Source organism: Bos javanicus, chromosome 5 (genome assembly GCF_032452875.1).
Source record: "Bos javanicus breed banteng chromosome 5, ARS-OSU_banteng_1.0, whole genome shotgun sequence".
Lineage (NCBI taxonomy): Eukaryota > Metazoa > Chordata > Mammalia > Artiodactyla > Bovidae > Bos > Bos javanicus.
Window position 1 is genome coordinate 36,089,379 of NC_083872.1, and position 23,102 is coordinate 36,112,480.

At 38.0% G+C, this 23,102-nt stretch overlaps 1 protein-coding gene across 3 annotated transcripts in view; it reads left to right on the plus strand.

Moving 5' to 3' along the window:
• The window catches only part of NELL2 (neural EGFL like 2), a 460,086-nt gene that overhangs the window by 219,867 nt on the left and 217,117 nt on the right, over window positions 1–23,102 (plus strand). For all 3 annotated transcript variants that reach the window (XM_061416377.1, XM_061416378.1, XM_061416379.1), the window contains 2 exons: window positions 12,051–12,142; window positions 18,429–18,531. In XM_061416377.1, the coding sequence (XP_061272361.1) occupies window positions 12,051–12,142; window positions 18,429–18,531 (195 nt within the window). The remainder of the gene's footprint in view (window positions 1–12,050; window positions 12,143–18,428; window positions 18,532–23,102) is intronic.

A 23,102-nucleotide genomic window follows, 5' to 3' on the forward strand; every position in this document is an offset into this window, starting at 1 on the left:
GATCTTCATTTATATAAGATCTCTAGGTGATTTGAGAAGGACTCATCTGTGATTTTCATTGGTGCTATAAAAAAAAAGTTAAATATCAATGGCACTTGAGGCTAAGCCTATGTACTTATGCTGCCATAACAGCATAAGTTAGATTTGCATATTAACCAAGAAGTAGATTTTTTCCTCAGACCTGTTTATGGCAACTGTATTTGTACGGTAAGTCTAATATTATGAAAATACTATAAATACATCATATACATGCATAATATGCAAATCAATGAAATATGAATGTGAAACAAATACATTTTCTTTTAATAAAAATTGAGTGTTTTGGAAAAAGATGGTAAACTCAAACTGCTAAAAAATATACTCTTGAATTACATATCAGTAAGACAGCTGTAAAATACAAAAGAAAACATAAGAATAATCCCTCTTCAGATTGCTTTATGAGTATCTATCTTGTTACCCTTAAAGCAATCAAAAACTTAGAAATTGTAGGCAACACATTATAAATTGTATTTTATATAACCTAGATTACAATGAAGCATAATCAACAAATCTATACTGAAGAAAAGTGTTCTACTTCAAAACACTGAATGCATAAGGGTGTGTTTTTAATTAAAATGTTCAAGGTACTTATTTATTGTGGTCTCTGATTTCTCACTTTAACTGATTTGTTTTTTAAACAATGGACCAAATATCTATCCAGATAACATGGAATAAATGGTTTTCTACTGAATATCTATGTGACTGTCTCTCTTTGAATGTTAATTGTATTTTTCTCTTTTTCTAGTTCTTTTTCCTCTGCAGAGTAAAGTAGTTTTCAAGCTTAGCTATATATGTGCACAGCTTTAAAAAATAAAGAAGCCCAGGTCCTACCTTCTGAGATTCTTATTACTATGCAGCTGGGTGTAGAGCTTTAAATGTTCTTCACGTGATTTTAATATGTATCTAGTTGAGAACTGTTGGCCCAGTAGATTTGGACCATATAAATTGGTTATAATCAATTGTTCATAAATCAATTCCAGCTTACAGATCCAGGTCCTCAGTATATTATTATGATTATTATTCTTTTCTGGTCTCTGACTCTATCATGAGTACTCTTTCTCTGATATAAATCACATTAAAGTGATTTTCCTGCAGTGGTCATTTTCAAATGTTCCTCCTCTGGAAACCATTTTCAATTTCACTCTCAAAAGATGATTTTCTTCCTCTGAGTTGTGTGAAGTTCCTTGTGTGCATGCTGCCTGTTTTGCATGCTAGGCTGAATGCTTCTTGAAGGCAGGAAGGCACCGTCAAAGGACAGCACCTGGCAGACATGAGGCTATCATAAATGCATCTTATTTCCAGGTGTTGCCACCTTGCTGCAAGCTTTTATGAAATTATTTTGCTTCTCCTGTTTAACCTGTTGTTGCTTTCTGCTTTCCTTCCTCCTGCTCCATCTCACTTTATAATTTTTCTGATCCCTGCTGCTCTCTCTCCTTTCTCCTCCCTCCTCATCGTGGTGGCCCTCTGTATATCTTATTCTACACAGATCCAGCTCCCCTTAACCTTCTGCTTCTTCTCTTCCTTTGGCTCATATGCTCTGTATAATAGAACGTGTTATTAATATACCCCTCAAGAAACAGCATTTGAAATATGTCCTTCCAAGAGAACTATCCTCCCAACTCCCCACCATTCTTTCTTGTTTTGCTAGTACATATAGGCCTTAAAACTGCACGGTCACTCAGGGTGTTTGCTTGTGGTCCTTTGGTGAGCTCTAGTGTGTGGTTTATAATGAAAAGAATCGTGCTTTACAATTCACAAAGTATTCAGTATCTTTGTCCATATAATAATGAAACAACATATGCTAAAAGATGCAGGTCATTTTGGAAGTATGTTCCTCAAAGTTAAACTAAAGATTAAGTGTTTAAATTTTGACTGAGGTCACTGGATTCTTAGTGGTAAGAAAAGATACCCAGAAGTATTTTCAGATGAATTCTAGTCCTGGCTTTGAAACTGGAAGATTCAAATACGAACTTTTCCTTATTGTATTATGTATTATGTTTTCTTTGTAAAAGCTGTCACCTCGTGTATGTTCATGTTGTCACGTTAATAGTATTCATGTATTAACATGAATATGTTTTTCTCCAAATCTTTACCTTCATTCATTAAACTTATTTTTGTTGTCTCTAGGAGAGTAAGTGAATTGATTACATTGTCTTTTTAAAAAGAATCCATTCTATGGTATATAAAGTAGGATCAGGGATGAAAAGGTAGCTAAATGAAAAGAATTTCAGGGTTTATCATAGTTACAATTGTGTAGAATTAAATTAAGGACAAAGGTACTGAATTCTTCTTTCCAGCCATAGGCTTGGCGTTTTATTGCTATGATCTTCTAAATATCCAGTTCTTGCTTTCCCAGTATCTGGCCTTTTAATCCAAAGGTTGGTCTGGTTAGGGTGTTAGAATTTTTGCTTCTGTTCTATTATGGAAGTTACTTTTATCCTCCTTCGTCTCTTCACTCCTCACTACTGCTAGATTTGTGGTGTTTCAGGGCCTGTTCTCTTTTTGGAAGAATTGGCCACTGAACTAAATGAAGGCCCCCTACGAAAAGTACTCTTTGGTCCTGTAGAAGCCCAAGGACAGGAAATATATAGGCTAAGAAAAGAGATTGGCACATCCACTCTCATGCTCTCATTTCCTAAACTCTAATATTAGTTTTGCAAACAACTGAATTCCCAAACAATTAATGAGATTTAGTTAAAGGAAGCAATCATGTATAATTAATGAATTTGTAAATTATTTAAACAGTCTGAAATTCTGATCATTTAAACAGCATTGACTCATAAAATTTGGTTTTATGGAGAGGAAGGAAAAAGTTTTATCATCAAATTATTCAAGTAGACTTGCATCGTGTACGTTGCCTTGTATCATTCATACTGCCTGACAGTGGCCAGCTACTTTTTCAGTAACTGATAGACAAATCTATTCCCATCTCAAGTATTACATCCTTGCTCCAGTGGAACATAAGCTGCCATTTTACGGAAAAGGCAAAATATTTCTGTGAGACCCAATTTATAGAACTTTTACTAGAAGAGGCAAAATTAAAGGATAAGGCCAAATATAAAGGGGCCCATGAAGATCAGAGAGGACCAATTTTCTTGTTTTCAGCCTTTTCATCTAATAGGAAGCTGGAAGAACCACTTACAAAAAAATAAAAACTTTTAGAGTTTATTATCCAAGGCCAGTGCTGGGTGCCAAAGACAAATTAAGACACTGTCAAAACCAATACAATATTGTAAAGTTTAAAAATAAAATAAAATTAAAAAAAAAAAGACACTGTCTCCCTGTCTCCTGTAGATAAGATAAAAAGTGTACAACTAACTAGAGGAAAGGAAAAATGGATTCAGTGCCATGAAAGATATTTAAACATCATAGAAGAGGGAAAATTAATTTAAAGCACTTAGTGCTCAAAACTTTATTACAACCATATTGTTAAAAACTGACTCCAAGTAAATCCAGATTTCAGAAAAGATTCTAGACTGGATAAATGCAGCATGGCTGATTAGGGTCTTTTAAGAATATTGAAACACTCTCAGATATTTTTGTTTGACTCCACAAAGTCTTAGCCTGTTTCAAGAATCCATTTAGTGTGTATTCTTTTTTTAAAGTTCTAATGAAAATATAAATATACATAATTACATTTAATGAGATATTTTCTCATCTAACCATTTTGATTTGTATATTGCTAACACATAACTATCATGTTGACTCAAAATAACTGCCATTGTACATGGGGTTTTTAAGAGCCCTCCCAGAGGATATCCAGATTTCAAAAAACACCATATGAAAGCCATTACTTTATATAGCTATGTCCTTAAGGGACAGCTTAAACAACCTAAAGATCACTGATACCTACTGTTTTCAAAGAGAATTTTAAATCATAAATCCCATTTATCTTTAAGTGAATTATACTGGTTTTCTCCTTGATATCTATAACTTTCAGTTTTGTGTTGTATCATTTTTAAAGATGTTGATACCAATAGGCAAATTTAGAGTAGACTTATGTGTTTTCAATTCAGTAATGAACAGGGAAAGCTAGATATGTGATGAGTGAGGAAATGTTTAGAAGTGAAATATGTCTTTTTGCTTTTATGTTCTAAAATATTGTTAGATAGACTTGGGTAATTTTTTCTACAAAGCTTTGTGGAAGTTGATTTAAATCTCATTAGAGGGATCTACATTTTTTATCTTTGCATTAATGACTAATAAATCATGATTTTAATGTGTAATGTATGACCGAGTTTTACTGGCTTCTTTCACTTATCCATTTCTCAATCTGTTCTATAAATTCCTTTTCACTTTTTTTACAACTGATGACTTTCAAATTTGAATCCATAGCATTTTGTCTTCCTATTTCTTATTTATTGTTAAAATGGGGGTAGTGAAGTGAAAATAATTCACATTAACTGCTTTTGCAGATATTCTCTTAAATATGGTGCTAAAACTGTGTAATTAGTGACACTTAATATAGCCTTAGTAAAACATATATATCAAATGTTATAGCATCCTATTGAATTTAAAGTTCTAATTACTTTTCCTACCTATGGCTGAATAGGCTGTTAATTGGACAGCTCTCAGTGACATAATTCACATGATGTGAATGTACCCCCTCATATCAGCATATACCAGAGTTATAGTAAATACACAGTTGACATTGGTTAATATTAATAATAATACTAATAATAAGAGTAGCTGCAGTGGTCTGGGTTAGTCTAACTTCAAGGGGGGCTCACTTCTTTGTCTGAAGAGTGTATGAATGAATGAATACCCACCCCCTAGAAACCTTGTATCTTAAAATATGTACATGTAATACACTCAGTAAATCGCTTAGATTAGATCTTTGAAGTTCACTTCAGTTCAGTCACTCAGTCATGTCCAACTCTTTGCTACATGATGGACTGCAGCACCCTGACCCACAGAGCTTGTTCAAATTCATGTCCATCGAGTCGGTGATGCCATCCTACCATCTCATCCTCTGTCACCCCCTTCTCCTGCCTTTAGTCTCTCCCAGTGTCAGGGTCTTTTCGAATGAGTCAGTTCTTTGCAGCAGGTGGCCAAAATATAGGAGTTCCTGCTTCAGCATAATCCTTCCAATGAATATTCAGGACTGATTTCCTTTAGGATTGACTGGTTTGGTCTCTTTGCAGTCCAGGGGACTCTCAAGAGTCTTCTCCAACACCACAGTTCAAAAGCATCAATTCTTCGGTGCTCAGCTTTCTTTGTAGTCCAACTCTCACATCCATGCATGACTACTGGAAAAACCATAGCTTTGACTAGACGGACCTTTGTCAGCAAAGTTATATCTCTGCTTTTTAATATGCTGTCTATGTTAGTCATAGCTTTTCTTCCAAAGAGCAAGCATCTTTTAATTTCAAGGCTGTAGGCACCATCTGCAATGATTTTCGAGCCCAGGAAAATAAAGTCTGTGACTGTTTCCATTGTTTCACCATCTATTTGCCATGAAGTGATGGGACCAGATGCCATGATCTTTTTGAATTTTGAGCATTACTTTGCTAGCATGTGAGATGAGTGCAATTGTGCAGTACTTGGAACTGGTGATGGACAGGGAGGCCTGGCAATTCATGGGGACACAAAGAGTCAGACACGACTGAGCGACTGAACTGAACTGAAACATTCTTTGGCATTGCCTTTCTTTGGAATTGGAATGAAAATGGACCTTTTCCAGTCCTGTGACCACTGCTGAATTTTCAAATTTGCTGGTGTATTGAGCTCAGCACTTTCACAGCACCATCTTTCAGGGTTTGAAATATCTCAGCTGGAATTCCATAACCTCCACTAGCTTTGTTCATAGTGATGCTTCCTAAGGCCCACTTGACTTCACAGTCTAGGTTGTCTGGCTCTAGGTGAGTGATCACAACATCATTGTTATCTGGGTCATTAAGATCTTTTTTGTACAGTTCTTCTGTGTATTCTTGCCACCTCTTCTTAATATCTTCTGCTTCTGTTAGGTCCATACCGTTTCTGTCCTTTATTGTGCCCATCTTTGCATGCAGTGTTCTCCTGGTATCTCTAATTTTCTTGAAGAGATCTCTAGTCTTTCCCAATGTATTGTTTTCCTCTATTTTTTTTTTTTTTTTGCATTGATCACTTAGGAAGGCTTTCTTATCTCTTCTTGTTATTCTTTGGAATCCTGCATTCAGATGGGTATATCTTTCCTTTTCTTCTCTGCCTTTCAGTTCTCTTCTTTTCACAGCTATTTGTAAGGCCTCCTCAGACAGCCATTTTGCCTTTTTGCATTTCTTTTTCTTGGGGATGATTTTGATCACTGCTGCCTACACAATGTTATGAACCTCTTTCCACAGTTCTTCAGGCACTCTATCAGATCTAATGCTCAAAATTCTCCAAGTAAGGCTTCAACAGTACATGATCTGAGAACTTCTAGATGTTCAAGCTGGATTTAGAAAAGGCAGAGGGACCAGAGATCAAATTGCCAACATCTGTTGGATCATCAAAAAAGCAAGAGTTCCAAAAAAATCTACTTCTGCTTCATTGACTACATCAAAGCCTTTGTGTGGATCACAAAAATCTGTGCAAAATTCTGAAAGAGATGGGAATACCAGACCACCTTACCTGCCTCCTGAGAAATCTGTATGCAGGTCAAGAAGCAATAGTTAGAATGGAACATGGAACAACTGATTGGTTTCAAATTGGGAAAGGAGTACATCAATGCTGTATATTGTCACCCTGCTTACTTAACACACATGCAGAGTACATCCTGCAAAACACTAGGATGGATGAAGCACAAGCTGGAATCAAGATTGCCAGGAGATATGTCAATAACCTCTGATATGCAGATGACATCACCCTTATGGCAGAAAGCCAAGAACTGAAGAGCCCCTTGATGAAAGTGAAAGAGGAGAGTAAAAAACCTGGCTTAACACTCAGCATTCAAAAATTCAAAATCATGGCATGCAGTCCCATTACTTCATGGTAAATAGATGGGGAAGCCATTTAAACAGTGACACCCTTTATTTTCTTGGGCTCCAAATTCATTGCAGATGGTGACTGCAGCCATGGAATTTGAAGACACTTGCTCCTTCGAAGAAAAGGTTCATAGACAGCATATTAAAAAGCAGAGACATAACTTTGCAGTCAAAGATCCGTCTAGTCAAAGCTATGGTTATTCCAGTAGTCATGTATGGATGTGAGAGTTGGACCATAAAGAAAGCTGAGCACTGAAGAATTTGTGCTTTCGAACTGTGGTGTTGGAGAAAACTCTTGAGAGTCCCTTGGTCAGCAAAGGAGGTCAAACCAGTCAATCCTAAAGGAAATCAGTCCTGAATATTCATTGAAAGGACTGATGCTGCAGCTGAAACTCCAATACTTGGTCGTTGATGCAAAGAACTGGCTTATTAAAAAGACTCTGATGCTGAGAAATACTGAAGGCAAGAGGAGAAGGGAACGACAGAGGATGAGATGGTGGGATGGTATCACAGACTCGATGGACATGAGTTTGAGCAATCTCTGGGAGTTGATGATGGACAGGGAAGCCTGGCATGCTGCAGTCCATGGGTTCGCAAAGAGTGGACACAACTGAGCAACTGAACTGAACTGAAATTGAAGGAAGTAGAGAAAACACTAGGGCATTCAGATCTTTGAAAATTCAGTCTAATTAGCAGAATTCTGCCGTATAATGGTAAGTGATTTGGACATATGAATCCAGAGTTATGTCACAAGAAACTTAATGCTTAGTACACACACACACACACACACACACACACACACACATGCACATCCCATATCTAGGAAAGAAATGAAGCCTCTGACTATGAACATGTGAAGGCAATTATATTAAAGAAGAAACCAATACAGCAAAATGATTATTCCTTGGTTGGTTTGTTGAGGAAGTGACTTACTTTACACGCTGCTGGGAATGGGTGAGAAGAGAGGTGCAGTTCAGTTGGGGAATTCTAGAGACTTTCTTGCAGTCAGTGTGGTAGCCAGTGATCATTCTTCCTTATGAGGTTTTGTCCCTGACACCTGCTAGGACTGGCCTAGGTTAAAATTAGAGCATGAACCTGATCTGCTTCCTGTCCTCTCCTTGCCTATGGATCTCATTTTGATAAACTGTCTGGATTTTTCTTTAAAATAGATCTGTATTTTTCTTAATGTCTCAATTTTCTCTCTTCAAATTTTACTTGCACTGGGTTCCACTGTCTCATGCTTGTCCAAGAAGCCTATCTTTGTAAACTGTTTCTCTTCATGGTCTAAACTGCATTTCTATGATAGCCACCAGTGCTGGGGGCTGGTGATTTCTTCCTGGGAAACCCTTGCTCTCAGTTCTATCTGTCTCCTTCTCTGCTCTACTCTGTAGACTTCTGCAGACTACATTACCGTGGTCTTGCCAGCAGGAAATTGGAAGGCCAGAGGAAAGAGTATGTTGTGTTTGTTCTCTACATCTTCTCTGCACCAGGTTCGATTTCTGGTGGTACCTGTGTCTTTGATGATTTCAGCTCCCACTGAACTGCCTCTCACTTCATAACTCTGGCCACCCTTGTGTCTCAGTAGAACCATTTCCTCTGCTTTTTCCTTAGCCCTAGGACGATGCTGACTAGTCGCCGTTGCCAGAGTTTGGAAACTTCTACAGCCATTATTTGTTTGCTCAGTCCTGATCCAGTTATCCCTTCCCATTTCATCAATGAATCTCCTGTATTTTACATCTCAGTCATGAATGTCTCAATTATAGCACTTGAGCTTGGTTTTCATTATAGTTATTTGTGTACACATCTGTCTTCTCTACTCAGCATGAGGGTGTGAATCGTGTCTCTTTCATCTTTGAGTCCTATTACCTAGCAGACTACCTGGCATGTTAATAGGAGATCAGTACATGCTTGTTATATGTACTGATAAATTAATATGACTTTTACTCCTGCAGTGTACTCCTATTGCCCAGAGCTATCCTAATTGTATTTTGCGGATTCCTTGTAGTATTTTTAGGAATGATTAGGAATATATATATTTCTGAGTGTCTTAACATTTACTGCTAAAGAGCCTAAGGAAGGCATATCCTGATGACATTACTAGATATTTGAAGTAAACCTTAGAATTATGGAGAATCACAACAGTTGATCAAAAATCACTCACTTTGGATTCTCTCTAAGCTAAGCTCCTCCTGTTTGTGCTCATTGCTTGAAACAGAATGAAGCAATTGTGATCTCATTCGTTTTGTTCTTCTCCCTCAGCCAAGCTACATTTGGTGCCCTATTGTCTCACAAGTTGCCTGTTTGAGTCTTTTGAATTAAGAGTTTAGAACAGAAGGTCCATCTGCTCTGCATGAATATTAAATTATAATAAAACTTTGTGTAAGAAGTATTTATCCTTGTATTTTTTACAGCATTTAGTTTTCCTTCTGTTCTAAGAAAAAATTGGAGCATCAGTTTTTGTTTTTTTTTTCAACATACCCTTGGATTTGAATAGGCTGCAGTTATCAAATTGTATAATATTGACAGAATAGGCCTAGGGACCTTTGATTGGCAGGTGCTGAAGAAGTAAAATTTTGTTTGTTCTCCTTTTTTAAAAATATGTAGCAGTTATTGATATAATTGAACACACCATATGCCAGATCTTGTTATTTTGAGGTTATACAATCTCATAAGAGAAAAAAAAAAACCTCTTAAAAATTACACATTGGAGAGGCATGTTTTACAATCAATCAGATTCATTAAGTCAATGCACATGCTATTTTAATTCATAATATGATAGATAGTATGCAACTGATAAATCTGTAGTTTCATTTTGAATATTCATGAATAAGCAAGCTTCAGCCAGCTTTTAAGTAATATAATTCATGCAAGTAAGTGTATTCTCTTTCAGCAAGCTTCAAAAGTTTTAAGCCAATTTGCCAGTAATGTATACTATGTAGTGAAATTTGTTAATAAGAGCTGAGTAAGGAGATCAGGTGAAGGATGGCATTTTAAAATGTGTATACTTTCCATTATTTAAATGTGCATCTTTTAAATAATCAGTTAACTTTTGAGCAAGGATGAAAGTTGGGTTAAATATGAATATTTGAACAACCATATATAAATATATTCAATATTATTAATAGAAGCATGTCTAATTTATTTGTTATAAATTTTATAGGCAAAGTGATACTTTTAAAGATAATGGGATATATAAATTCTGAAGAGGGACTTTATTCTAACTCACACAATGAAATTAAAAGGAAATGTCTACACTCATTTTGTAAAATTCATGTAGTTATAAAGGCTTCCCAGGTAGCATTAGTGGTGAAGAACCTGCCTGCCAGTGCTGCTGCTGCTACTGCTAAGCCGCTTCAGTCGTGTCCGACTCTGTGCAACCCCATAGACGGAAGCCCACCAGGCTCCCCCGTCCCTGGGATTCTCCAGGTAAGAACACTGGAGTGGGTTGCCATTTTCTTCTCCAATGCGTGAAAGTGAAAAGTGAAAGTGAAGTCGCTCAGTTGTGTCTGACTCAGCGACCTCATGGACTGCAGCCTACCAGGCTCCTCCGTCCATGGGATTTTCCAGGCAAGAGTACTGGAGTGGGGTGCCATTGCCTTCTCTGGCCTGCCAGTGCAGGTAGACATAAAGAGTCGTGGGTTCAATCCCTGGGTCAGAAAGATCCCTTGGAGGAGGGAATGCCTACCCACTCCAGTATTCTTGCCTAGAAAATCCCGTTGATGAATGAGCGTGGTGGGCTACAGTCCGTGGGGTTGCAGAGTCAGACATGACTGAAGTGACTTAGCATGTAACTGAAAATTGGATTTAGTAAATAGGGTTAACAAATTGCTCGTGTCCTTTTCATCAGATGACCACTTCCTCTGGTCTTTTGAAGTTAGCTTGGGTTGATCTAGGTGTCACGAAGTTCCAAAGCATACAATATTTAGTGCCCTTTGAAAGAAAAACAATACAAATTTGTGAAAAAAGTTGGTTCAGAGTCATAGAAGAGCGTCTAAGCTAGAGAAGGAAGCTGGAAGTTAAGCTTAATTAGCATCAGGGTAAATCTGTTTCTATTTAGGTGATGAATCAACATAGGTAGTGCAAAATATTCATTTCAAAATAAGCAAATGGTTTCCATCAAGTAAATGTATGTATTGTAAATATTTTGAAATTTTCAAAAAATTATTTCATACCTTCTATGCATTTTTTAATTAAAAATATCTTCCTCAAGTCTGAAGTTTTGTTTTGTTTTCACTGTATGTAATTGTAATGCATATAAGGGGGATTCCCTGGTGGCTCAGTGGTAAAGAACCTGTTTGCAGTGCAGGAGATGTGGGTTCAATCCCTGAGTCAGGAAGATCGTCTAGAGAAGGAAATGGCAACCCATTCCAGTATTCGTGCCTGGGAAATCCCATAAACAGAGGAGCCTGGTGGGCTGCAGTCCATGGGGTCACAAAAGAGTCGCACACAACTTAGTGACCAAACAACAACAATAACAACGGATGCAAGGCAGGGTGTGACAGTGGCAGATTAAGACCTTTCAACATCTTAAATAGGGAGCCCTAATCCATGTGTACTTATAAATAATCCCATCCCATAAAACATAAAATAAATATGCATATATGTACTGAAAGTTAAATAGTTTCTTTCTAATTTTCTGTCTTAAAATTTAAAATTCAGCAGTGGTATATAAAAAAATGAGCTTTTCTCAGAGTTGTGTTGCCCCTGAATCAGTAGCTGCCTTGAGCACCTGCTTAATGTGCCCTTAGGTGCGACATCATCTAGCAGGCAAGTAACTTGCTTAGAGTCTACTTATCAGCACCCCTTTTCCAGATTTTAATTCTGACTTGCCATTACCTCTCATCCATGATGTACCTTATTTTCCTCTTTGAACTTAATGAGCATGAACGTAACTTGGGCCTACAAGTTACTTATGCTGGATTAAATTTAGGATTATAGTTCCTCAAGCACCTTGAAAAATCGTAAGAACATGAAATATTGAGGCAAAATGATATGAACACTTGTAAGCTATTTTTCATAACAAAACATTAAAAAATATATATATGTATATTTGTATTTTTTATTCCAAAGCCATATGCCAATTTCAAGGACGGACATACTTTGAAGGACAAAGAAGTACAGTCTATTCCTCTTCTGGAGTATGTGTTCTCTATGAGTGCAAGGTAAGGAAATTCTTCATGTGTGTTTTAAAATTCTTTAAATTATGTGAACATAGTAAATGTCTCTTTAAAAATCTGACTCCTGTAATACTTTTAAAACTTCTTAGGCAAAGAGAAAATTTTTAAAAATTTAAGGTATTAATTACAGCTCAACTGTACAGAAAATTCTAATTGTTTTTGCAATCATATAAATTAGTGATTGTAAAATAATTTTCCCAATAAATAAAAGCCCTATTTTGTCAAATCAAAGTTTTATGAAGTTGTCTTATGTTTTCTAAATACAAATCACCTCCTTGTTTGCTGTTTTGAAGAAAATGTAGATAAATGTAGACTCAGCCTGTTGTCATTTTAGTTTTGACTCATGTGACAAATATCACTGAGTCCAATTAAAGACAAAATGCAATTTGACTAATAAAAATTAGCTATTCGATGGAGACAAGACTAATATTGATCTTAATTTCTTTGGGAGGGATATTTTAATTGATTTGAAGGAAAATGCTTTATAGATGTGTGACCATGGTCTCTTGAAATATGCTTCTGAAGCAAACATGATTCATTTTAACTCTGCTTCTTGACCTAATTGAAAAAGTAAATATGTTCCATAACAGTGTTCACATATACCTTTTGTAAACTATCATCTTATATTCTTTTACCATAATGTTCTATTTCAAGCCCTACTCTCTTTAAAGGAAACTGTCTACATATAAGATTCCTGCTTTAGGGTTCATTGATATTTGATCACTAATTTTCTTCTTAAATGCCTCTTGTACTTGGTTTCGGGGGATGATTTAGTATGTATAGATTATGTAGAAAATTAAGATAAGTTATTTACTCTGCTGGCAATACACTGTGAGAATTCATTTGATTAAATGTTGGTGAAAGGAAAATCCTCAGAATCTTGCCAAGATAAACTGAATCTGAAAAAAGCCAGCTATATACCTCAAGCATCTTAAATTGGAAGACTATGGGGATAAGCATGGAGACATAAAACAGCAAAACCGTGACAGATTTGATATCCAGAATGTGAAAGCTCTGATTTGTCCATGTTCATTATAAGGTATTCTGGCTGCTCCTTTTGGCTCTAAACCAGCTCTCTCAGGTTGTATGTTACCATCTTAAAGATAAGGGAACTGGGGCATGGGCACATTAACACAATTGCTGAAGCTACATTTCAAGTTTGGGTTTTCTCATACGCGTCTCTTCAAAAATGCTGTTTTGAGAATAGATTTAAGGGACTAGATCTGACAGAGTTCCTGATGAACTATGGACAGAGGTTCCTGACATTGTACAGGAGACAGGGATAAAGACCATCTCCAAGAAAAAGAAATGCAAAAAAGCAAAATGGCTGTCTGAGGAGGCCTTACAAATAACTGTCAAAAAAAGAGAAGCGAAAAGCAAAGGAGAAAAGGAAAGATACACTCATTTGAATGCAGAGTTCCAAAGAATAGCAAGGAGAGATAAGAAAGCCTTCCTCAGTGATCAGTGCAAAGAAATAAAGGAAAGCAATAGAATGGGAAAGGCTAGAGATCTCTTCAAGAAAATTAGAGATACCAAGGGAACATTTCATGCAAAGATGGGCATAATAAAAGACAGAAATGTATGGACCTGACAGAAGCAGAAGATATTATAAAGAGGTGGCAAGAATACACAGAACTATACAAGAAAGATCTTCATGACCCAGATAATCACTATGATGTGACCATCCACTTAGACCAGACATCCTGGAATGTGAAGTCAAGTGGGCCTTAGAAATCATCACTATGAACAAAACTAGTGGAGGTGATGAAATTCCAGTTGAACTATTTCAAATCATGAAAGATGATGCTGTGAAAGTGCTGCACTCAATATGCCAGCAAATTTGGAAAACTCAGCAGTGGCCACAGGACTGGAAAAGGTCAGTTTTCATTCCAGTCCCAAAGAAAGGCAATGCCACAAAATGCTCAAAGTACCACACAATTGCACTTATCTCACATGGTGGTAAAGTAATGCTCAAAATTCTCCAAGCCAGGCTTCAGCAGAATGTGAACCGTGAGGTTCCAGATGTTCAAGCTGGATTTAGAAAAGGCAGAGGAACCAGAAATCAAATTGCCAACATACACTGGATCATCGAAAAAGCAAGAGAGTACCAGAAAAACATCTATTTCTGCTTTATTGACTATGCCAAAGCCTTTGACTGTGTGGATCACAATAAACTGGAAAATTCTGAATACCAGACCACCTGACCTGCATCTTGAGAAACCTGTGTGCAGGTCAGGAAGCAACAGTTAGGACTGGCTGTGGAACAACAGACTGGTTCCAAATAAGAAAAGAAGTATGTCAAGGCTGTATATTGTCACCCTGCTTATTTAACTCATATGCAGAGTACATCATGAGAAACGCTGGGCTGGAGGAAGCACAAGCTTGAATCAAGATTGCCAGGAGAAATATCAGTAACCTCAGATATGCAGATGACACCACCCTTATGGCAGAAAGTGAAGAAGAACTAAAGAGCTTCTGATGAATGTGAAAGAGGAGAGTGAAAAAGTTGGCTTAAAGCTCAACATTCAGAAAACTAAGATCATGGCATCTGGTCCCATCAGTTCAGTTCAGTTCAGTCTCTCAGTCATGTGTGACTCTTTGTGACCCCATGAACCACAGCATGCCAGGCCTCCCTGTCCATCACCAACTCCCGGAGTCCACCCAAACCCATGTCCATTGAGTCGGTGATGCCATCCAACCATCTCATCCTCTATCGTCCCCTTCTCCTCCTGCCCTCAATCTTTTCCAACATCGGGGTATTTTCAAATGAGTCAGCTCTTCACATCAGGTGGCCAAAGTATTGGAGTTTCAGCTTCAACATCAGTTCTTCCAGTGAATACCCAGGACTGATCTTTACGAATGGACTGGTTGGATCTCCTTGCAGTCCAAGGGACTCTCAAGAGTCTTCTCCAACACCATAGTTCAAAAGCATCAATTCTTTGGCACTCAGCTTTCTTTATAGTTCAACTCTCACATCCATACATGACCACTGGAAAAACCATAGCCTTGACTAGACAGACCTTTGTTGACAAAGTAATGTCTCTGCTTTTGAATATGCTACCTAGGTTGGTCATAACTTTCCTTCCAAGGAGTAAGTGTCTTTTAATTTCATGGCTGCAATCACCATCTGAAGTGATTTTGGAGCCGAGAAAAATCAAGTCAGCCACTGTTTCCACGGTTTCCCCATCTGTTTGCCATGAAGTGATGGGACCGGATGCCATGACCTTACTTTTCTGAATGTTGAGCTTTAAGCCAACTTTTTCACTCTCCTCTTTCACTTTCATCTAGAGGCTCATTAGTTCTTCACTTTCTGCCATAAGGGTGGTGTCATCTGGTCCCATTTGGGGAAACAACAGAAACAGTGGCAGACTTTATTTTTTGGGGCCCCTTTGGAGAAGGAAATGGCAACCCACTCCAGTGTTCTTGCCTGGAGAATCCCATGGATGGAGAAGCTTGGTAGGCTTCATTCCATGGGGTTGCACAGAGTCGGACACAACTGAAGCGACTTAGCAGTAGCAGCAAAATCTCTGCAGATGGTGATTGCAGCCATGAAATTAAAAGACACTCCTTGGAAGAAAAGTTATGACCAACCTAGAGAGCATATTTAAAAGCGGAGACATTACTTTGCCAAGAAAAGTCCGTCTAGTCAAGGCTATGGTTTTTCCAGTGGTCATGTGTGGATGTGAGAGTTGAACTATAAAGAAAGCTGAGCTGAAGAATTGATGCTTTTGAACTGTGGTGTTGGAGAAGACTCTTGAGAGTCCCTTGGACTGCAAGGAGATCCAACCAGTCCATCTTAAAGGAAATCAGTCCTGAATATTCCAATGAATATTCATTGGAAGGACTGATGTTGAAGCTGAAACTCCAATACTTTGGCCACCTGATGTGAAGAATTGACTCATTTGAAATGACCCTGATGCTGGGAAAGATTGAAGGCGGGAGGAGAAGGGGATGACAGAGGATGAAATGGTTGAATGGCATCACCGACTCAGTGAACATGAGTTTGAGTAAACTCTGGGTGTTGGAATGGACAGGGAGGCCTGGTGTGTTCTGGTCCATTGGGTTGCAAAGTGTTGGATACAACTGAGCGACTGAACTGAACTGAACTGTGGTCCCACTATTGAAACAAGGACTGGAAGGCTTGGAGTGAGATACAGCAGCACCAAGGAAATCAGAGAAAAGTTACATCAAGGAAGGTGGAAATTTTGTCAGCTGATTCCTAAGTAAAGTCTAACTTTGAAATATCAACCCTAAATTTTAACATTGTGAGGGCATTTGAAGATTCTCCATTTTCTGTGTGTGATCTTTTCTTTTTTTTTTTTTTAATTTTATTTTATTTCTAAATTTTACATAATTGTATTAGTTTTGCCAAATATCAAAATGAATCCACCACAGGTATACATGTGTTCCCCACCCTGAACCCTCTTCCCTCCTCCCTCCTCCCTCCCCATACCATCCCTCTGGGTCGTCCCAGTGCACTAGCCCCAAGCATCCAGTATCGTGCATTGAACCTGGACTGGCATCTCGTTTCATACATGATCTTTTCATTTGACAAATGTGTTCTGCAATACTGATCATTATGATTTAGAAATTTTCTGAGATGGTTTCCTATTTGATTTTAAAATACCTAAAAAATTGATTTTATTTTAAATTGGGTTTGTGAAACTTCTGGGTATAGTCAACTCTCCAGGTGCATAATAAATATTGTTGAATGAATACATGTTACCTTTTATTTGCTCAAACAAAAGACACCGATTTACTACCCTCTCATGCTGTGCTATCCAGTAGAAATATGATGCAGGCCACACAGGTGATTTTTATTGGGCTAAACTTTCTGTATACAACCCCATATAGCCAAAATATTATCAGTTCCAATGTCATCAATATAAAATTCTTAATGAAATATTTTACAGTCTTTTATAATGTGAGTCATCAAAATCTCGCACGCACTTTCATTTACCGTGTTTGAGTAACATGTAGCTAGTGGGTGTGGATGCTATAGCACAGCCCTCCCTCATCGTCATAAACTTTTATTATTCTTCACGAAATTCTTGACATTAAGGACTTCCACTGTTTCTTCCCCCTTCAGGCCCCTGAACTTCGGTATTTTACATAATTGACAGCTCTCTCGGGCTTCCACTTTCTGGGCCGTCAATTCTAGTCCTTTGTTCTTTTATTGTCAGTTTTGTGACCTTGGAAACGTGTCCTGGGCTTAATAATGACACAGAAACACACCCTGATCCTGAAAATAAGATGATCAGAATGGATATTACTGTCACACCAAAGGAAGGATAGGGTTTGACTCCCACTGTATATGTGTCTCCTGCCACTTTCTTGATAAGAGATTGTCGTGGCATGGAGAAGATCCTTTCCGTCAATAAACCAGAAAGAGGGGGATATTGAAGTTATTAAAAGTTTTTCTTCAATAGAAGCAGTACTTATAGAAATAACATCTAAAAACCTAAGCTATTGAGCAGTGTTAAGATGGAAGCCTTCCATTTCCAATGATTATTTTACTTCTTATGCACTGGTTAGCATAATACAACAGTTTGTGACTCTTGTTGTTAAGAGACTAGAGATTGACAGTTTAGAAGCAAAATGTTTGCTTCATGGCAGTGCTACTCCATTTATCAGAAAAGTGTTCTGTATTTTGGTTTTCTCTTTAAGTTTTATCTACTTTAGTGGCTAGAACTATAATCATTTTGTATTAATTTATTCATTCACTCAGGAAAATTTTTTGAGTACCAATTATGTGCCAGAAAATATGTGAGACATTCATGTGCAAGAGACATAAATCCTGCCCACATTTCCCTTTTTGGAAATGTTTTGTGAGAGATCCACAGCATTCCTTATTATACTCACTTGGTATAATCTCTTTAACAGTTTGGAAACTTTGAAGTGAGAATGTTTAAAAAGTCCAGTTTTTGTTTATTGTTTTTTCAAAGTGAGCTGTTAATCAAATTCAAGCTATCTCTTTGCCACAATTGTCATCTGGATGTGCAAATATGTTTTAAACTAACAGAATGTCTCAGGATTGAAGGCATGCTTCCATTCCCAAATCTGCTTGTCCCTTTGAAAGTCTTTCCAATTGTCATTTGATATCATTTTGCAAGTGAGTCTGTGACCTATGCAGATGTTCTCAGGATGAAAATTTTATTCTGATGTTTGAAGAGATGTCTTTAATGCTTGATCTGGAAACTTAGGAGTTTCCAGAATTAGGAGTTAGTCCTAACTGATAAGTTTGAAGCATTTATTTTCTGTTGTCTAACAGGACCAGAGCATGAAGCTGGTTGAGAGTTCAGGCTGTCCCGCTCTGGACTGTGCAGAGTCGCATCAGATTACTTTGTCTCATAGCTGTTGCAAAGTCTGTAAAGGTAAGATTTTTTGGAAAGTAAGATTTATGTGCATGAGTCATTCTAGGAGGCAATTTCAACTGACAGGAAATAAAACTTTTTATAGGGAAGTTATTTCCAAAGACTATGGAATTAAAATTGAGATGCTCCAATGCCTTTCTGCTAGGTGTCTTGTACCTGGCTCAAAGTCTAGGTTTCTAAACTCTCTCTGTGTATTGGTTCTGAGTCAGCATGACATTGTTGAAAACATACAACAGTGCTGAGTTATTTTATTGAGTTTTTTTTTTTGGGGGGGGGGGTGGTGCGGATTTGCTTTTCTTTTCTCTTCAGTCTGTTTTATAATTGACTTAGCATAATTCCCATGTTGGCTACTTCAAATCCCTCTCTTCACAATTCCACTCTCCTTCACTGACAGGCTTCTGTATCACTGAGAAGAGAGAGGCCAGCAAACATGCATTGCTTGTTCTGTCTTGCCTTTGTGATGATAGACCTACAACCAATAAGTAGAAGGAACTTAGATTTTTAGTTCGATATAAGAAAACAGTAAAATTTGAGATATTCAGAAATGGAGTGGGCTGCCCACCATCAAAGATTCTTAAATTTGGTATTTTGTTGTAGATTCAAGTATTACACTAAAGGATTGATTATATGGAACCTTTTATGATCCCCACCAATCATGAAATTGTGTGTGCCTTCTTGCATTATCTTCAAATCATGTATTTGTAAATCTATCTCCTTCATTGAACTTTGCACCTTGAGGGCAGGGCTGGGTCTTTCTCCTTGTATGACAGTGGGAATGTAGTTGGGACTCTTAACTCATGTAATTGGTGTGACATTAACAAAGTGCCTCATATGAGCTACTAGCATGTGTTTTAATAATAGCCTTTATTGATACCAAATAAAACTTAAACAGAAAAAAGTAAGAAAAAGAAACCTTATAAAATATATGCTATTTTCTTTCCTTTTAATCTCATTTACTAAAAGGGAAATATAAGATCCTTCTCTCCCATTTTTTGGAGGATGGTGCAGGTTTCATTTTCTTTTTAGCTAATTGCTCCATCTATTCATTTAGGAGTTTTAAAATCTCAGTTCTGTGAAAGGCTCTTTGGCAGTTTCAGAGTGATTTCAGACTTGGTCTGCCTTTCAAGAGCTTTAGGGATGGCTCTCAGGAACTAAGAGTACAAAGGATTGTAATCAAATAGACAAAAAAGAAGAGCCACTAGTGTTTTCAGCCTAACTTTCCATGAGCCAGTGCCTTGCATAGAGCATGTGTGGAAGTTGATACAAATCCAGAATGCTCATTCCAATCACTTGATTTGGGAACTGGACTCCCAGTATGCAGCTTGACTAGAGTGTCTTTGGCAGCCAAAGGTAGGCTATACCAGAACTTCTCAGGATTAAATGTGTATACAGATAACCTAAGGATTAAAGTACAGACCCTAATCTGGAAGGTTTGGGGTGGAGCTCAAGAATCTGCATTTCTGTTAAGCTCCTAGGTGACTACTGGTCAGTGGGACCACACTTTGAGTGGCTTTTGCTGCATAACAAATTACCCCAAAGTTCAGAGGCTTAAAACAACCACCACTTCATTCTCAGGCATACCTCCTCTTGTTGCACTTTGCTTCGTTGTGCTTTGCAGATATTATGATATTTACAAATTGAAGGTTTATGGCAACGCTGTGTCAGGAAAGACTGTTGGTGGCATTTTTCCAGCAGCATTTGTTCACATCATGATTCTGTATCACATTTTGGTTATTCTCACAATAGCAATAATTCAAATTTTTTCATTATTGTTATATTTTTTATGGTGATCTGTGATCAGTGATCTTTAATATTCCTACTACAACTTGCTGAAGGCTCAGATGATGATTTATCATTTTTTAGCAAGAAAGTATTTTTAAATGGTGAAGGACAGCGAAGCCTGGCCATAGTCCATGGGATCACAGAGAGTCAGACATGACTGACAGACTGAACAACAAATTTTAAATTAAATCATGCACATTTTTTACAGATGTAATGCTATTGCATATTTAATATACTAAAGTATAGTATAAACAACTTTTTTTTAGCCACATTGCATGGCTTTCAGGATCTCATTTCCCTGATCAGGGTTAAACCTGGGCTACAGGAGTGAAAGCCTGGAATCCTAAACACTAGACAACCAGGGAACTCCCAAAATATAGCTTTTATATGCACTGAGAAAATAAAAAAAATTGTGTGACTTGCTTTATTGTGATATTCACTTTATTGCAGTGATCTGGAACCACGCATGCAATATCTCTGAGGTATGCCTAGATATTGCAGTGTTGTGGGTCGGCAATTCAGACAAGGCTTAGCCAGGTGATTCTTCTGCTTCATAGGGTGTTAACTGGGGTCACTCAGCTGGAAGTTGGTCTGAGCTGGAAGGTTCAAGATGCCTCACTGTATGTTGGGCATCTTAACAGGCATGGCATGAAGGCTGGTCATAGCCAGAACTCTCTCCCTTTCTACGTAATCTCAGGACTTCTCCCTGTGGTCTCCCTAGTAGGATGGTCATCAGATTTCTTAAATGGTAGCTTGCGGCTGTTAAACAGTAGGTCTGGAACTGACACAGCATCACTTCTACCACAACTCATTGATCAAAGCAGTTACAGCCAAGCCCAGATTCAAGGGGTGGGTGTGAGGGGAATAGATCCCACTATGAAAGGAGGAGTGTTAAAAATTTTTGGCCATCTTTAATCTACTAGTGGTGTCCAGGAGATACTTAAAGAGCAGAGAGGTGAATACCTATTAGTCAGCATTGGCTAGATTTGGGTAAAAAGATGTGGGTAAGAATAGGGCATTTCAGAGGGCTTCCCCGGTAGCTCAGCTGGTAAAGAATCCACCTGCAAGGCAGGAGACCACAGTTCAATCCCTGAGTCAGGAAGATCCGTTGGAGAAGGGATAGGCTATCCACTCCAGTATTCTTGCCTGGAGAATCCCCATCGACAGAGGAGCCTGGCGGGCTGCAGTCCATGGGGTCACATAGAGTTGAACACAACTGAGGGACTAAGCACAGAACAGAGCATTTCAGATGTCAAGAAAAGACCTGATTACATTCATTTCTTTTTAAAGAGCTTTAACATATTACCAAAAGCAAGTTAAGAATGGAAAGTGAAAGTGAAATCGTTCAGTCACGTCTGACTCTTTGTGACCCCATGGCCTATACAGTCCCTAGAATTCTCCAAGCCAGAATACTGGAGTGGGTAGCTGTTCCCATCTCTAGGGGATCTCTCCATCCCAGGGATCGAACCCAGGTCTCCCACATTGCAGGCAGATTCTTTACCAGCTGAGCCACCAGGGAAGAATGGAAAAGCTAGGGACAAAAACTGTTAATGTTTATATTACCTATAGTTTTAAAAGTTAATATGTTGACACAACACACTTGAAATACAATGACAAAGTTTACTATGATCTATACCCCTTCCATCTGAGACTGATATACTTGATTTGTGACCCACTGAAGCCAGAACTGAACTCAGGTTTGGCTGCTCATTGCTCAAAAGTTGCTATTCAAGAGAAAAGAGTTGGGGGGAGGGGAAGTGTTATTCAGGAAGCTGGTGAACTAGCATCCCCAAACCATTTTCAAGTTGCCAGACAGGGAACAGAGTTTGTAAAGGAACAGTTTCAGAGGTGTGCTGGTGGGGGCTATGTGTGAAGCAGCACAGTCTGCTCCAATAATCACCTTGAAGCTGGTGGGGCGGTGGTCTGATTAGCATCATTGTGTGATTGTGTAAGGAGAACAGGTTATCTGTAGCTGTGGAGTTGAAGCATCCTGTACTTCCTGAAGTTTCTCAAGAGATTGTTCTTTAAGTATTTAATCACATTATAGCATATTTAGTCCTACAGCATGGGTTTTTCTCACAATGGAACTGGGGCCTCCAATATGGAATTGTCCTTGCTAAGGTAAAAGCAGAGATTCCTTTTCCTTATTCCTGAACAAGTGTTTCAGAGTAAGGTGAGATTATGTGATAGAACCTTGGTATCAGCTTTCAAAAAAAACTTGAGTAATTATTTTACACAGCCTGGGTTGAGAACCACTGGCTTAGTTAATACTGGAGCTGAAATTGGATAAGTTGACCTTTCTTGAAACATCTTAACACCATGTAAAATAAAAATTGCTTCCATTTTTGACTTCAAATATATAGAATAAACAAATGAGTTCTTCTGCTATTGTCTGACTTTTAAACTAAAAAGCAAATTAATTTTTGAAGGCTGAAATTTTGAGTCAGCTCCTATACATATGTTGTGACAAATTCATTCCAGGCCTGTCTGCCTAGTGCTAAAGATGACATGTTCACATCTGAAAAAGTAAGTTGTTCAACAATGCTTATTAAATATTCCCTGAGGGCAGAGGATGAGATTAAAGAGTTGACCTTTCCACTGGAGGCTCAGCCAGTGTTTGGAAACCAAGCTGTGCACCGAAATAAGGCTCCAAATCTCTAGGCACCAAGTCACATACAGGCAGGACTGTTTTCTAGATACCCTCTTCTCTTCTGTTGTAGCATCTCAGGAACAGTGTAGCAAAAGTGTTCTTTTCACTTTTTTCATATTTAAGAGCTCTTTCAAGGAGT